This window comes from Toxotes jaculatrix, chromosome 22, assembly GCF_017976425.1.
Source record: "Toxotes jaculatrix isolate fToxJac2 chromosome 22, fToxJac2.pri, whole genome shotgun sequence".
Lineage (NCBI taxonomy): Eukaryota > Metazoa > Chordata > Actinopteri > Toxotidae > Toxotes > Toxotes jaculatrix.
Window position 1 is genome coordinate 7870659 of NC_054415.1, and position 17232 is coordinate 7887890.

At 41.1% G+C, this 17232-nt stretch overlaps 1 protein-coding gene across 3 annotated transcripts in view; it reads right to left on the bottom strand.

Moving 5' to 3' along the window:
* The window catches only part of wnk1b (WNK lysine deficient protein kinase 1b), an 82624-nt gene that overhangs the window by 24253 nt on the left and 41139 nt on the right, over nucleotides 1-17232 (bottom strand). For 2 of the 3 annotated variants that reach the window (XM_041030374.1, XM_041030373.1), the window contains exons 4-11: nucleotides 15332-15552; nucleotides 14304-14461; nucleotides 9183-9271; nucleotides 8488-8627; nucleotides 8128-8207; nucleotides 7719-7928; nucleotides 7323-7392; nucleotides 6964-7169 (exon numbers count right to left, since the gene is read on the bottom strand). In XM_041030374.1, coding sequence (XP_040886308.1) covers nucleotides 6964-7169; nucleotides 7323-7392; nucleotides 7719-7928; nucleotides 8128-8207; nucleotides 8488-8627; nucleotides 9183-9271; nucleotides 14304-14461; nucleotides 15332-15552 — 1174 coding nt within the window. Of the gene's footprint in view, nucleotides 1-2327; nucleotides 3780-5045; nucleotides 5349-6963; nucleotides 7170-7322; nucleotides 7393-7718; nucleotides 7929-8127; nucleotides 8208-8487; nucleotides 8628-9182; nucleotides 9272-14303; nucleotides 14462-15331; nucleotides 15553-17232 lie in introns of all 3 variants that reach the window. The other variant, XM_041030375.1, reaches the window with a different exon arrangement.

Consider the following 17232-nt stretch of genomic DNA (forward strand, 5'->3'; position numbering starts at 1 on the left):
GGGGGATGAGGGTGAGAAATCAAGAGAGATTAGGGAAAAGGAGAGAGAGAAAAAGAAACAATCAGAAAATGTTTTTAGCTTCTGGATCATAAACTGTACATGAGTGCAAACACAAGGTACTTATTCAACTTCTTCTCAAGTGATCAGTTTTTAGTCTAGATTTTCCTCTTGTGTCTGCACACATGCACACAGACAGCACCTACGAATGGAAATCCGTCCGGCAACAGATATATACACACCAACATCTACTGTTACGTATATGCACATATACACAGCTCATAGTGTAGCATGTGCAACACTACCAGGGTTAGGCAGGGTGTAAGTACAGGGTTTTCTTTACATGCAGGTCAGACCCTATGTGATTGGCGGTGATAATAAGTGGTTGTTACACAATCAGTGAAGCACAGAATAGAAGCTGGAATACTGACACCAAACATTAAACCTGAAATATTAAAAAGACCCAGGTACAATAATATCTGGTAACTGAGTCCTGTTCGATTGTATGTTTTTAATGTCAGGTGGATAGTGAGAGCCACACTGCCTAATAAAATCACCAAATCACACTATGACATGTCCTAAACCCCACCTTTCCTGTGAATCCTTATGTCCTTATGTCATACAAATAAAAAAAAATATAAAAATAAAATTCCAAGTTCCAAATTCCATTTCCTTTCTATTTCCCGGCAGTTGTAACTGATCTATTGATTAATGAACCCTTAGAAGGTTGTATGCAACTTTATACTTGCCATGAAGCTCGCCATCACAAAGTGTGGTGGGAGCTTACAGTTAAGTATAGTTGCACCAGACACACTACTACCTACCTTCTTCTAACATCACAGGCAGTTACATAAACAAAATAAAGAATTTCACAGCACAGAAACGTAATAAATATATAGGAAGATCAAGAACTTAAGATAAATGACATAAAATAAAATGTAGACGTAAAGACAAAAACAAAGACTGAAGAAATGAAAAGAGAAGCCAGTGATCTTAAGTGATTCAAAGTAAAGAAAGTAGAAAGTATAGAGGACACTGATAATATCAGCGTTCTAAGGGTTTAATGAATTTCAACTGCAACCTTTGAACCAGGAAGTTGAATTGCAGTCTGAACAGGAAATGACAACATAATATGCTAACATGAAGAACTGACTTGAAGCCAAGATCTTCAGCAATTACAACACAACACAACAGAAAGAATCTAAAATACACAAATGAAATGTCTCTGTGCATGGTTACATTGCCAGGTTTGTCTAAGTCCCCTTGGTTTTGTTGTATGTTTCTGTGTGTTTGACCATACAAATCAACAAAGTCGCGCAGCCTTATTATACTTCAATAATTTTCTTAGATTCAGTGTAGATTAATAGTTAGTAATACTATTCAGTGTGTAGATGTCTAGAATATACAGCTGTATTCTGAAGTTTTTACACATACAATTATCACCAAATGGCAGTTTTTGCTTATCTTTGGATGAAATGGACTTTGGATTTGTATGAGCAAAAATTCAAGTATACCTAAAGTATACCTGCACAAACACACATTTCTCATATACATTCATATATGAACATACAGACAAAATGTTACTTACTGATATTGACAAATAAAAAAAAAAAAACACAACATAAAGACAGAAAGGAGGGGGCTTAGACTGTTTGCTTATAAAGCTTGTACACCGGAGAGTGTCTCAAAGACTACCTTCTGAATGTTGCTTTTAAAGTCATTATTACTTAACAATAATGACTCTTATGTTGGACTTGAAATTAGATGTTTCTGGCTTTGGTCTTTCCCAGATGTGCTCTGGGCCGTGCCCATCTCTGTAAATCTTTACAGAAGGAGCACGGACAGAAGCATGAGCTCGACAAATGTTTTTTCTACAGATTCTTCCTCTATAAGCAAACACTGTCAAGGACTGAAAAATGTTGAGACATTATGAAGGCAGACCATGAGACTCGCTCTGTGGTGCGTCTGGAGGGAGTTAAAATCACAACCAAAGACTACATGGTGACAAATAAGCATCAGCTGGGGCACCTGGGTCAGTAGCATATAAAAACAACAGGGATTTGTATAATGGCCTCTGGGTCAAATTACTATTATAAATTAATCCAGCTGCTTTTTCTAGAATGATTAACTTTGCTTGAATTTCTCAGTCTGTGAGACTATGACAATTTGCAGTTAAATAAGAAAGGGAGAGAATAAAATACCCTAACATAGCAATGACAACATATCCACCAATCAACAGCTGATTTCAGATCTTTGCTAAATAAACAACTGTAATTTAAACTAGTAATTGGCCCAGGGGTCTAGGGGGTTTTAAGGTCTAAACTCAGTACCAGAGCGGGGTTTGCGGCCTGCATGGCCAGCAATGACTCATGGTATGTCATATCGGGTTGGGCTGGTACCACCCCTCCATGCCGGGCCCAGGCGCTCTGGATCAGAGACTCCAGATGAGTTGATGACACTCCCCCAAGCTGGAGCTCGGAGGATGGGGTGGGAGGGAGAAAGGTCTGCATGGAGGGTGGATGTCCCTGGGGATCTATGGGGAGCACTCCCCCGGATGAATCGTAGAGTGCAGTGGAGGATGAGTGAGGGATGGACTGAGCGGCTGAGGAGTCAAATGGGGGGAGGAGAGGTGGGGGAGGAGGTGACTGGAACTCTCCTGCGTCAGAGGAGGCCAAAGAGTCACTTGAAGGTTCTGGGCTTCTGTCCTTTGTGGTTACACCTGTGTGGTGAAGAAGAAGGCTTCCTGGGGGTAAGGGGAGCTCAGGACTGATGTAAGAGTACAGCTCTTCCGTCACTGGCTGGAGACGGCTGTACGTGCCTGAACCACCTGATCCAGTTCCAGTGTTATCTTCCAGAGGGAGATCCATGGAGCTTCTTCGAGCCCGGTAAAGTCTGGATGCCAGGAGGCTTGGGTCCCCTGCGGCTGCTGCAGCTGCAGCAGCTGCAGCTGCAGCTAAATGGAACTCAAAAACACTTCCAGTAGGTGGTGGGGCATCAGCCATGACTGGAGGTGCAGAAATAGGGAAAGCAGACGGCGAAGCATGCTGTGGTGGAGGATAGCAGCCCTCAGATGATGAAGAAGAAACAGAACCACCAGTGGATGCACTCATGGGAGGTAAGGGTGGCGGGATTGGACTGTGTGCACTCATTCTTTGCATGATGTGAGGGTGAAGGAACCCTGGCTGAGGTGGAGGACCAGGATCAAAACCCAAACTAGCAGCAGCAGCAGCCGCTGCTTGCCTCTGCTGATGGAAACTCAAGTGACCAAGCTGGTGTGCAGTCATTGGGTATCCTCCATACGCCATTGCTTCATAATGATCCAATAAGGCAGCTTGATTTAGACTTAATCTCCTCACTGCTTCTTCATGCTCTGCTCTCATGTCTTTATAGCCGAACAAACTCGGGTCCGATTGTCCTGGGAGATGAAGTGGCTCCCCGACACCAAGTCTTTGAGCAGCTGCTGCAAAACCAGGATTTACCATAAACAGAGAGGGGGTCTCAACACCCTCTATCCCAGAAAAGGGGTGCAGGCTGCTCCCATAGCGAGGGTAGGCAGGCTGGAAGTGTCGGGTATGTGCCTCGAGAATGGACGTGCTTTTGCGTCGCTGGGTGTTGTAGGCCTTTGGAGGCCCAGTGGGTGGAGGCGAAAAAGAAATGGGGCGCTCGGGGATGGAAGGGAAGAAAATAGTAGGGGGGTCGGGAAGAGTTGGGAGGGGAATGCTCCCTCCTGCTCCTCCTCCTGCGCTTGTTCCTCCGCTGTAGGGGTGCGGCATTGAATGCTGCTGCGACAATGAGATACAATGGATTTAAGAATGAAACTTGGAGAATGGGAGAGAGAGAGCACCACAACAAAGACCCACATGAAATGGAGAAAACTGTCAAATAGTCCAAAAAAAAGCATACTTTCAAAACAATGCCAAGAGAAAGGGGACATACATTCTCTCTCCACACTAGAAACAAAATGATGTGGTTAAGATATAACAGAATATACTTGTAGAAAGAAGTAATGAGGCTGTAATGTAAAAGTAATGAGACTGTAGAAAGAAGTAATGAGATGAAGCACACTGGTAATGTAAAGATACAAAGCTGGTTATAACAGGCTGACAGACCAAGTGACACACTGGTACAGCACAAACACAGACAGACAGCACAGAGACAAGACAGAAAGAGACAGACACAGACTGATAGCTCACAGGTAGACAGAGAATGGAGTATTAATGCAAAGACAGGAAAGGCCAAACGCTGACTCTAAGCTCAACAATATCCTGATGCGTCTGCACTCAAGAAAAATGTCTTGTATTTCTGCTTGTCCCTGTAAAACGCTAACCTTTTAGCTGAAAGGCTGCAGCGGGAAACTTCACATTAGAACATAAAGAATCTGTGTAATGGATCAAAATAGACATTTAATCCAAGGCACAGTCCTGAATCACTATGACCTAGTATACAGTTTTCCTGAGGGCAGATGCACAGGGTATTAGGTAGTTGTACCTTAGAGTGAAGTTAAGGGTCAGCAAAGTCATTCTGTGTTTAATATAAGAAACAAAGGTGGTCTATTAGAGGAAGAGAGTGGGAAAGAAAAATGGAGGGGTAGAACAACAAACTCACAGCAGTGTCTGAAAGCAAACAGCTGAGGTCATATTAAAGTAGTGAGCGGCACTTAAAATGCCTTAATTTAAGAATATAGATGTGGCATTTTTCTACCTAGCAACTGGGAGAACAGACACTCTATACATATCAATGTTCAAGATGTTTTTCTACTGTGCATCTCTCAGCAAAGCTGTGTCCTTTACAATCGTTTCATTCATTCTGTATCATCCAACAGTTAGAAAAATTACTGATACTTGAACAGTACATTGAATTTGCAAGAGACTTCCATTTACAGTGAAAATGGCACTCTTCTAATAAATACAAAAAAAGCTGTTTTAGCAGTTTTCTTATCTCTAATTTCAGACACCACTGTGGCCCATACCCTTCATCTTCCTCTCTCTCCCTTCCTCTCTGGTTGTCACCACCGCTGTGGCCTTTGGTGATTAAGACTGTGAACCTACAGGGGTGGAGAACAGGGCAGGTAGACTGGCCCTCCGCTGCCTGGCCCTGGGCAGAGGGGAGGCAGAGTGACGGGGTAGGACTGTCTCCAGGGCCTTGGAGAGGCGCCCAGCAAAAGTATCCCTCTCGACAGCGAGAGGCATGTAGGGGGAGGTGGTGATGTAGGAGGATGAGGAGGACAGATCTGGAGGAGGGGTGGAGGGTTTCTTTGGAACTGCCAGAGGCGGAGGAGCATGGGAAAAGGAGTAGGAGGAGGGGGGGACGCAAATGGACATGCTACGACTTCGACGACGGCGTGACACAGACTGTAGGCCAGGGAGGGGTGATGGAAGAGGGTGGGATAAACATGAAAAACAAACACAAAATTTTTTTTTACAAACAACAATAAAAGGACAAACATAAAAAGTCAGAGATTAAGTGAAGAAAACAAATAGTTACAGTTTTAAATTTCAATTTTGTGGAAAAAAAATGTGATATCAAAAATGTGTAAAAAAAAATACAATAGGAGAAAGACTCACAAATGATCTTATTATCAAATGCAGTAAAGAAAAATGAAAGACAAACTGAAACACAACAATGACAAGTCTAACGTCAATATCATTTAAAATCAAATAAAAAATAAACACATCATAGCATAAAAAGGAAGGATTATTATCCAAAATAATTCATGAAATAGTTAATAAATAAAATAAACCAAGTCACTGTGTCTACACAGAGTCCGCTGGTTCCAAGAAATGACCTTTGATGAGAAAACAAGTCTACTGAGAAATGTTATGTTACTTCAAAGAAAGACCTAAAAATCTATCATTGAATTATTCAATCAGCCTACAAAGTAAATAATCATCCAATTCAACAATAAAATCAGTCACTGGGGGTTCTGGTAATCTGGAAGTCAGACAACATTTGTATCCAAAAGGTCACCAGATGGAAACGTCTCGTGTCGAGAATTAAATGAGAAATTTTCTCCTCCCCATTAAAAATTACTCATAAGGTGCTCATGAGGAAGGAATTTGACTTTGGGGCTGCAAAAAGGTCAACAACGGAGGATTATGGTTAAATCAGCAAGTATGTTCAGGAAACATCCCCTGAGTGTGTGAAGGAAGCCACATAAATATCCATGGGCCATAAGGAGTAGGAGCGTGGGTTGATGAGTATCCGAGCAAATATACCCAGATATGAATGTATAAAACAAGTTTAGAAATATGAAAACAAAGAAATATACAGCAAAACAACTATAACAAAAAGAGTAGTAACTGAACAGACAATGGATGCAACAACTAGATGTACACATGAGGAATCATAAAGAAAAATGGACTTTAACATTCAGTGCAAGGAGGTTTGAGGGAAGGTGAAAGAAAGAGGTAACTGGTTGATAAAATGGCAGGACTGAGGGAAAGATATGCATGATGTCTTAGTGAATGGCAGACTTTTACTGAGTGATTGACTGACTACCTCAGTTAACAACTGACTGAATGACAAGCTAAAGATTGGAATAAATATCAGACAGTGTATTATCCAAAAGGCTAAAATATTGGCAAGACTGTGCTGTGTTTGTCAAATGCATTGCTTTCTCTCTGCACAATACTGCAGGTAACATGCCTCACTGGGCAACAAAATAATGAAATACCTTCTGGCACTCTTCTTCTTCAGCTTAAAGGTTATCATTTCCAAATAAAATAAACAATCGGCAGCATGCTCCCATGTATTTTGTTCAGCATATAACGGCAATCAGAATTCCCAGCCTGCTCACAAGCACTGCAAACGTCACTCCAACTCACTCCCACTCCCAAAACACGATGCAGTGCTCACTTCAAACTGATGAGTCATTTTCAACACATCTGTGAGAACAGCACCACACATAGAAGTGCAAATGAAACCTACACATGCATTTTGTCTAATGTAGATGACGTCACCACTCACCATTGGCTGTGGCGGCTGGGCGTAGCCTGGGTGCTGCTGCGTGGTAGCAGAGGGGGTGGAAGGATAGGGGGTCTGGGGCTGGGAAGGGGGCTGGGAAGGAGGCTGGGTGGAAGGGGGGCAGCTGTAGGACATGGTCAGCTGACCGAGGTGGGGGGAGTCTGAAGAGAAAACAGAGGAACCCTGGCCGCTGTCCACGCCTCCTTCAGCTGAGAGAGAAAAATGTGTTGAGATACAAGGGTGGTAACCTTTTCTCCTGTCCCTCACAATGCTAATACATCTCTGAAATCCGGAATATTCTTGTCTACACAATGCAGGGGTTTACTATATCGATTAAATCTGCTATATGCAGTATGTCTTACATGTGTGTGAAATGCCGCTCTGCTGATAATGAAGCTGCTGCTGCTCCACTTCGGTCTCTTCTGCCTCTGCCTGTAGACAAGCACAAGCTGAGGTTAAACTAAAGAGAAGGTAGTAAAAAAAAAAAAAATTCCCAATGTGCAAAAAGTCAGCACTGACCACACTCAAACAGAGAATACCATAACTGGAAAAAGGACAGAGAGGAAATGGCACTAAACATAAATCACAAAATGATCCATTAGTGGTAAAGACTTGTTGTGTGATGAATGTATGTAGGGCCAAATATCCAAGTACTATTTTTACATACGGACTGAAAAAAACATCCTTGACAACTCCTGATCAGTCTGTCGTTCCAACATTTTAAATTATACTCACAGACTGAAACAAATTCAACAAACCTGTGTGTGTGAAGTTTTGAGAGTTTCTTGTTGATGCTGCTGGTGTTGTTGTTGTTGTTGTAGCTGTTGTTCCGCCTCTAGTTTTCTCTTCTCTTGCTCCTCCCGTACCAGCTGCCTTTGCTCTCTCTTCCTACGGATCAGAGACACACGGTCCTTGATGGCCTTGGCCATGGTCTTATGGTCACCCTCTGCAACGTAGCCAGACTCAACCTGGAGGGTCAGACAGACACTCTTTTTAAGGCAACATTTCTTAATGTTGGAGTTTTGGAGATGGTGATGGATGACAGCTCTCCTAACCATATAGTTCTTTCTATCCAGTCTATTCTCTTTTGATTAAATCCATCACTTCCTCCCACCACCCATACCAGCATCCATCCTTCCGTTACATCCTCCCCTGCTTCATGCTTACCATTTCCTGGGCCACATCTTCAGGGACATCCTTGTTCAGGTCAAAAGAGAACTCGATGGCTTCGTTGTCTTTGTATTTGCCTAAAATCAAACAGACTGCTGGTCAGGCATGTGCCTGCTAGTGATACAATCTATAGTGTAAATATAATCTTATTAAATAAATTAAGTGCTTTGGTTTTTCAGCAAACAGCTAAATAGTGATTTTTGAGCTGCTAAGAAAAGCTGCTACACATCAGTATTTGCCAAATTAGAACAAATATGATTATAGGTATGTGTTTATCGGGACTTTTACAATGCTAAAATAACCAAAGATATTTCTTTCACATATAAAAGACTTCAATCAGACAAAAAAATAATTTGCCTTTGAGCTTTTTGACGTCTTCTATCCTGAGCCAAAGCTTGATGGCGATCATTTCCCCATCATCCTCTTCTGCCAGTTCAACCCTGACCCCTGTCTCTTCCTGGAAGAATGCATGGTTCAACAGGATCTTTATGGCATACCTAGAGGAACAAGAGATAACAAGATTTAGAACACAGGAAAACGAGGTAAAGATATATGAAATTTAGATGTACACAAAGATGAAAAGAAAATGTAAAAAAAAAAAGGGAGAAGTGGATTTACTTCATGATATTACGTGGTACAAATTTGTTCAATACTAGAAATGCTGTGTGAGCTGGTCTCCAACTTATAAGCTAACAGGAGAGACATGGCATGTAATTAATCTGCTGGGAATGAGAACATGTTGACAACCTTTAATCCAAAGACAGCCTTCCACATATGTCACATTGCATCATTTAGTTTTGTGGGCTCTTGTAATCAATAACAGGGTTTTACTGTTCAGTCTCTCTGCTTGTGTAGATTAAAACTGGGCAGAAAGTCACAAAACTCATTTGAATTGTATCATCAAGCAATACTTTGTGTAGTGATGATGCTGTGATCTGATTCATTTTATTACCTTAGAGACCGACTGCAAACGTTGACTGTAAAACTAACTAAATTGTAATATGTCAACAGACGCAGATTTGCCGTTGATAGCTTGTGTTTGTGTGACTCACCTCTCATCCTTGTTTGTTCTGATGCAACCGTCTATAATTTCCTTCACCTCAGGAATGGCTACCTTGTCAAAACTGCCAGGCTTCACTCCCTGCAAAATCACACACAGAGAAAGAAGAGCAGTGAAGACAGAAGAAGATTTTAGAGGAAGACAAAGAGTCATCAAACACACAGGCGCTCACGCACAAAAGGGAAGATAAAATTGCTGGAGTTCAGAAAGAACTAAAAAGCAGATGTGTTCTTTGTCACTCATGCACAGGAGAGATTTAACCCAGGTTGTCATCTTTGAACACACACGCAAACATACATGGGCTGTACATTAATCCTGTGAAACCCTTTACTTCCAGAAAACAGATCTATGTTTTCTTGCAGTTTTTGTTTTGTTTTGCACAATAAAATCAGGCATAGTAAAATTCAAAAATAGAAAAATGGATAACAGCACAAACAAAATGCAAGAATTGTGTAAAAAGTGAAAGTGATAAACAGAAAAGGGGTTTTCAGGAATAAATAATGAATCGCAGCCTTTCAGAGCCCATAAAGAACACTACAATAGCTTTTAAAGGAAAAGACTAATAAAAGACAACAGTCGGAACCCACTCTGAAGCTGGGCACTACGAAAAGGCACTTCTGAGGCCTAATAACAGCAAAGGCAACACTGGAAAAGCCTTCCTGTAGAAAAATGTACAACTAAATCCAGAAAAAAAAGGAAAAGACAACATATTAGCATGACGCAGCACAATGCAGCTGGGTTTTAGTGCTAACTGATACGATGGGAAAATGGTTACTTTCAAGTGCCAAAAAACCTCTAAAGGTTAGGTACACCGTTCAGAGGCCCAACAGTGAATAGAAGTTCAGCTGCACAGCTCGCCAGAAGGCATCTTAATGACCGGCCCATTTGTTCAAACGCTGCTAATGGAGGAACAAAATAGAGACTGAAGAAAAGAGAAGCAAGTCTGGAACTGAACCTAAATCCTGAATAAAAAAAAGAAAATAAAATCATCTCCAACTGTCATACACCTGTGTATTCAAAAGGAAAAGACTGAAATATCACACTGTCATACAGACATGTGACAAATTAAAGGAAAACCCCTGAATAAATGAGTGGAGAAACACAACGAGCGCAGATGCTTCCACGCAGGTGCACTGCATGGTACAATTAAGCAATTAACATTCCAATCATGCTCTGTGCTGAGCAGGCCCTGCTGATTCTGATTCTGTATGAGTAATGAACACAGACAAAAACTTTTAAACTTTTCCTAACAGATACCAATTTCCTCAAATCACACAGAATATATTAGACACACATGCATGAACTAACTCTTAAAGATGAGTGCAGGTTGAAAGCAATGAAAAACTCAGAGCGAAAAGAGAAACCCAAAGTAAAAGAGAGAATACAGAAACTGTAAGTAAATGACCTGTTGGCTATAAAATATTACAACAGCTAGACGTCAGGCAGTGAGGTGGACAGATAAGATGATCAAATAAAAGGTGAGTAACTTACCTAGGAAGTACTCAGGCAAGTGGACTAGAGAGTCACTTGCTGTACACATGTTTTTGAAAAAAAAGTTTTTAGTCTAAAGTGGCTGCTTGTCAGGCAACCTGTTTGTGCCAGCAAATGACCAGCTTCTTCTGCTCCTTCCTCCAGTCGTCCTCCCTTCCTCCTTTACTTTCTTGGCCTGTTTCTCTCCTGCCTCCCCCCCAGTTCACCATTGCATAACAACCACCCATCTCTCTCTCCCTCTCTCTCTTTCCTTCTTTCTTTCTTTCTTTCTCTCTCTCCATACACACACACACACACACGCTGAGATTCCAGGGCCAAACAAAGTTAGGACTGATGGAGGAAGTAATGGTATTAAGTCTGACAGAAGAAGGGAGGATGAAGGAGAGAAACTGAGAGAGAAAGAGAGGGAGGAAGCTAGATTTTAGTTTAACAAGGATGATTGGAGGTAAGGAATGTTCCAGAAGGAAAAGGACCGTGAAGGACATCAACATTGTATGTCAAGGTATGAGAGGATGAGCCATAAAGAATATCCCCACAGTCCTGCCTCAGTCTTTCAGTTCCCTCCTGTATGATATATATATATATATATATATATATATATATATATATATATATATATATATATATAAAAAATCCTTTTATAAATATATAAAAAAATCCTTTTATATATATATATATATATATATAAAAGGATTTTTTTCATAGTGAAAAATACACTGTACGCATTTTCACTTTGGTGCACTTGCTTGCATCTGTGTTTTCACGCAGACAGTAGATCTGTCACCAGTTCAAAATGTCTATGCTGACTTTTTTTAATATAGGCCTGAGGAGGTAAAATTATCCAGTAATTCACAAGAAGAAAAAAAAAACACATTACAAGAATGTCTACTTTTAATTGTCTTACAGTGCCTCAGAATTCTTATCCTGTGACCCCACCAACAGTTCAACTGACAGATCAAGCAGCCAATTCAGATTCATGTGGTGGCAAAAAAAAATGTTACTGCAAAACTTCCTAAAATAATTTGAATTGAATAGCAGACCATGTCAGCTGAGAAGGCTTTACAAGCCAAACTACCAGGTGACAGTTTAATAACTGATGAATGACTCATCTACTGTAAACTGGTGCTTAAACATCAGGGGTTAACTGGGCTGAGGACACAGTGAGAAATGGAGGGTGGAAAGTTGGAAGGATGGATGAGGAAACAAAATGAAAGGAAGCAGGTGACTAGGGCACCCCGGGGTTGTCACAAGTTTGCGTGTGTGTGTGTTGTCAGTGACAATAACAAATACAGACAGCTGAAAAATGTTTTGCTGAATGAATACAACAATCTGCGCAAAATTGCTTCCAGTATATGAGATTACTGCTATTAAGTTACTACTCAAACACTTACACACAAACACAGTTGAGGTCACTAAGGTAATCAAATATGGTTTGATTAAATTGGGAAAGAAATTTCAGTTATCTGTGAATGAGTGAAGGGAGTCTGGACAGTGGACCAGCGTCAGGACAGAGGACCAGACACACATATAGAAGTATAGTGTCTGAATATATTCTGCCTATAAAACTTTGTAAATTGAATTGAGAGATTCTGGGACAGAAAGACAAGGGTCTGGATAGTTTCTCTCACAATAAAGTTAAGAAGCTGAGAAGCAATCTTCATCCAAAACCCGTCAATTTGAATTTTCTGGCAGTATGGATGGTGACTTCCATTACTGAGTGCTGAAACAGAAACTAGGGCATACATTAAATAATATGGGAGTCACCACATAAATGTAATTACTGATGCTCATGCAGCCCTTGTCTCATTATCGTTATCTAAAATACCGTGAGTGAAGTAGAAATGATGGCACGTTAGGAACACATCAGCTTTTCTTTCTGGTATATACATTACAGGGAAAAAAAACCCACTGCTGCAGCTTGTGTCTGAAGTTACCATTAAAATTTTATGTTCGACTTCACCTGAGGTAAAAGCAACACTTGTTTTAGCTGAAGGGGATGCTGCACTCATCCATGAGCTATAAACAGTAAAGCCTTTCTGCAGTATTACCAACCAAATATTTAGGAATCATGGTGTTAATCCTTCCTTTGTTCGTAATTATTGTTTTTGCAAAAACGTAGAATGTGTCCACATGTTTGATGAGCATCCTCTTTCTTTTGCACCGTTTCAGCCACATAAAAATGATTTGGTGTTTCCAATGAAGCTTTACTGAATTGAAATAAGAGATGCATTAGGAGAGAGATGCAGACAGAAAAGCGAGATAATAGAACAGTAACATCAGAAGGACAGACAGAGAAGAGAGAAAGAGTGCTTTCTAGTAAATTCCAATGGTCCATTAACCATCACTGTCAGCCTCCACAGAGCTGAACTGGGTCCCATGAGGAAAGGAGGGAGACAGCTCTTATCTGCCTGTGTGTGTGTGTGTTTTGGGGTGATGACCTCAGCAGCACTTAACTTAAAAGAGCCCATGACTGCATCTGTTGTCCTCTCTGTCTATGTTTTGGTCTCTGTCTCTCTCTCTCTCTCTTTTTTATCATAGCCTACAAAGCCTAGGAAGGATACTAAAACTAAAGGGGAATTAGGTGCATTTCAGTCAGACGGGTTGATGCACAAGGCTTTCTGTCTGTCAATAAATAGAGCAGAGAGTGGAAAGTGGAGATTCATTCTGATATAGTTTTTGAGGGGTTGTAGTGGAGAGAGCTTTAGCAACTATTCAGACAAAAAATTTTATTTAATTTTTTGTTTTTCATTTAAGGCGCTTTTTGTGGCAGACAACGTTTCTGTGGTTCTTGCTAACCTACATTTATTTTCAGCTCTCTCTCAGGGAGAACAATACCTCTGGCTCCTGAACAGGACTAAGGTTAGAGCGTTTTGCTCAAGGCCAAAACAACAATATCTGTTGAGGGAGCATTAGTTTTGGCCTGACATGACAGGGTTTGCTCAGTACTGCTCTCTAGTGGTGGAGAAAAAAATGTAGCCAAACATGTTCTCCTAGTGCTACTGGTTTTTCAGCTATAACAGAGTGGATAGTATTGATACCACCTTGTGAGTGTGTGTGTGTGTGTGTGTGCCATCATGGCAAAATGTAAACCTGGAGACATGTACTATAGTGGAAACTACCAAAGAGGCAGTCAGACTTGCAGCTGAGATCAAAATAAAGGATGAGTTCAAAGATGGGTCTGGTCGACCCACGAGTGCCGAGGACTCACATTATAATGTAGTAATGACTAATGGGTACTCATGGGTCGGAACGACAACATGTTTACGGGCTCTGCGGCTGGTGTGACCCGATCGCAAAACGGTCGTTTCATTTAGTAAGAGTGAGGTGGGGAGGGCTGGAGAACAAGAGAGAGAGAGAGACTAATCAGTGAAAACACTGTCATATGACTGAATCTCCTGCAGCTCATGCCAAACTTATTAATACAGTCAGTAAACAAGTATGGGGGGAGTGGCAGAGAGAGCCGGGCGGAGGAGGATGTAGATCAAAAAAGACAAACAAGGTTTTTACATCCACCGCACAAATGTCACAACTTGGTTTCTCAACAGCGTACCAACGCACTCAACAAAAAAAAAAGTTTCATTCTTTCTGTCACACACATACTGTACAAGTAATGCAGGCTTACACTAGTAACCCGCCTGTAGATCTGGGCAGCATTTTGGCATTCAGAGTAGGGATACTCTGAGGTAGCCATCTCCAGCATACACATCCCGAAGGCATAGACGTCTACAGATTCATCGTACTTCTCCTCATACATCTCTGGAGCCATAAACTCTGGGGTACCTGATGAAAGGGAGAAGGAAAACAATTATACTTTTATTATTTTTTATTTATATCATTTATTAACATGCTGGCTAAAAAACAAACAGGCCCAGTCATTTACATAACACATACTAAAACGTTATGGTGAGGACAGGACTTAAATCTGAAAAATTTGTTAAACGCAGCTGGAAATGTAAAATTGCAAACACACCATGGGTACCGCATAGTAGCCTGGTAATGTTTGCTGAGTGTGGATTTCTTCATGTGTCCAAATACTTGAGGTTTGCCTAATTACTACAAAGCAGCTGTGAGATTTACTAAGCCTATCATTCTTGCCCCAAGTGCATGAGAGTATGTGCATTCAGGTACTTTGGGTGTGAGAAAATATGTGAATACCGGAATGCCTGTGGTCAACTATACAACTAGACCACTGAAAAGCTGACAAAATATTATATGGAGCAGAACAGACACTTGTGTATTATATGCAGGGTGTGTTTATGCAGCCATAACATCTCCAGACAGCTTAATCCTAGCTCTCTAGCAGACTGCCTGGTGTGTGTTTCACTTTTCAAATACCTGCAGTTTGCTTTAACTGCCAGTCATTTTATAAGCAGTAAAGTTAATCTGCAGTGGGCATGTGCAGTGTGTACAGAACGTGTCTGTGTTCATGTCTTTGTTTATACAAGACTGTACGTGTGGATATGTGCACGTAAAGTGGTTATTGTTTGGTCAAACTCACATACATTATGTCTGTTGTTTAACTTTATTCACCTTTTCAAATCTCAATGTTTCATTCTGACATACAAATTTAAATTTGACTACAGACAAGTATGTCTGCATTGAAGAGATAAGGCACGTGTCTTCAGTGGTGGTGCACATGCATCTTCTTACCTATGACACTCTTAGCAAAGGAGGCCCTCTTTAATGTGGCTAAACCCAGGTCTCCTATCTTGACTGAGCCCGTGGGCCCCGTGATGAAGATGTTATCGCACTTCAGGTCTCTGTGAATGATGGGTGGAGCTCGGGTGTGCAGGAAGTGAAGGCCTTTGAGGATCTGTCTGCACCACGAACGCAGAACCTTGATTTTCATCACCTTGAAACGCTTCAGGTAGCTGCAGGACAAAGAAATCACACACAAAGAGAGAGTCAGTCAACAAAGCGAGATAAAGTGTACAAAAACATGGAGAGAGCACCAGTTTCAAACCAACAACAGCCAATGCAGCAACAGCCATGTATTCTGTTTAAGTGGCCTTTGTCCTGACATAATATCTGCCAACATGGTTGCTCTCTGAAAGATGCTCCAAACAAGTGCACCAGCTAAAAACAGGTGAAACAATTTCATGAACAACTCACACAAAACACAAAGCTGGCCTCTTATGTTTCTCATATCAAATGTTAGAAACAGTGCAGCATTACAAAACTGAGTTTTAGCTTCACTCAGGTGACACTTTGAAGTGTTACTGCAGGACACTGAAAATCAACAAGGGTGGAAATTAATTATGGCAAAACAAAGCATGCAGAGGCAGACAGCAGTCAGACAAGACAGTGCTGTGGTGGAAACACGGATAATGCTTCAATTAAAGATTAAAGCTTACACAACCAAAGTGGATTACTGTAAGACAATTCCAGCTTAAAGAGATGCATCACAAATTCTCACACACACATGAACATGCACACAAAAACACACACACACACACACACACAAAAGACAGGCAGCCATTGAGAGATATTCTGGTGTCTGTGTGGTAAACAGGACTTTTAGACTTGTTTTATCGGTTTAAAAAGATCTTCGATTGATTTTAACCTGGACATAAATACCAGCTGAAAACACACAGGAGTGACACAGTAAAGTGTAAAAGGTTTACACACTTGTGTCCATAATATATTTGACTTAATACATTTATATTTTGGCAAACAGAACAATTCATCTTAAGCAGCAAAGCACACTGTTGTTTTCATTATTACTGATTAAATTACATATGATGAAAAGGCTTCTGTCAAAACTTCTCTTTAAGAATTTTGAGAACTTATTCAAAAATAATTTGTCTGTCACTCCTGATTAGCTAATTTAAAATCCCAATCGAAGCTCATCTGTTGGGGACTTTCTCTGTCCAGCTCGTCGGTGAAATTCAAGTGGAGTGCCGAACAGACACAGTGAGACCTGGTAAGCAGGACGTCCTCCTCGGTTACCCTCTGATCCTCCAGACGATGAGGAAGATTCACAAGAGATCATCTGTTTCATGACTCATCACCTTTTTGATTCATTTAATTCTGCTGTTCTGTGTAAATTTTACGGCATCATATTGAGTAAAACAATTTGATTTAAGCTAATTTTTGTTATGTGGTAAAGCAATTTGGTTCCTAGAGCTCAAAATAATCTTGTTCTTATTCTATTTACTGCATTTAATTCCATTACCAAGCTTTAAACTTAGGTTAAACTGATTTCGCCCATAGTCCTGGTGAAAAACTGTTATCTGGCTGAATTGCCAAGTGACCCTAACAAAGAATGTTGTTGTCTCCACCAGTGATGCCCTCTCAGTTTTCTTGCTCCGGGTCCAGACAGCTGACCTGGTGCAGAGCAACATCAGTGAGTCTGGCTGCAGCATCACTGGCAGCTCCACAGATCCTGATTGTCAACAGCTGCTCTATTAATGCAGCAACAGCAAATCTGTCTTAGCTGATGAGCAGCAGCTCGGACAAGTCTGGACTCAGCATCACACACACACCAATCTGTCCTGACCCAGCCCCAGACTGTTGGGTTAAGATACAGCTGTGACCCTGTGTCTTTACCA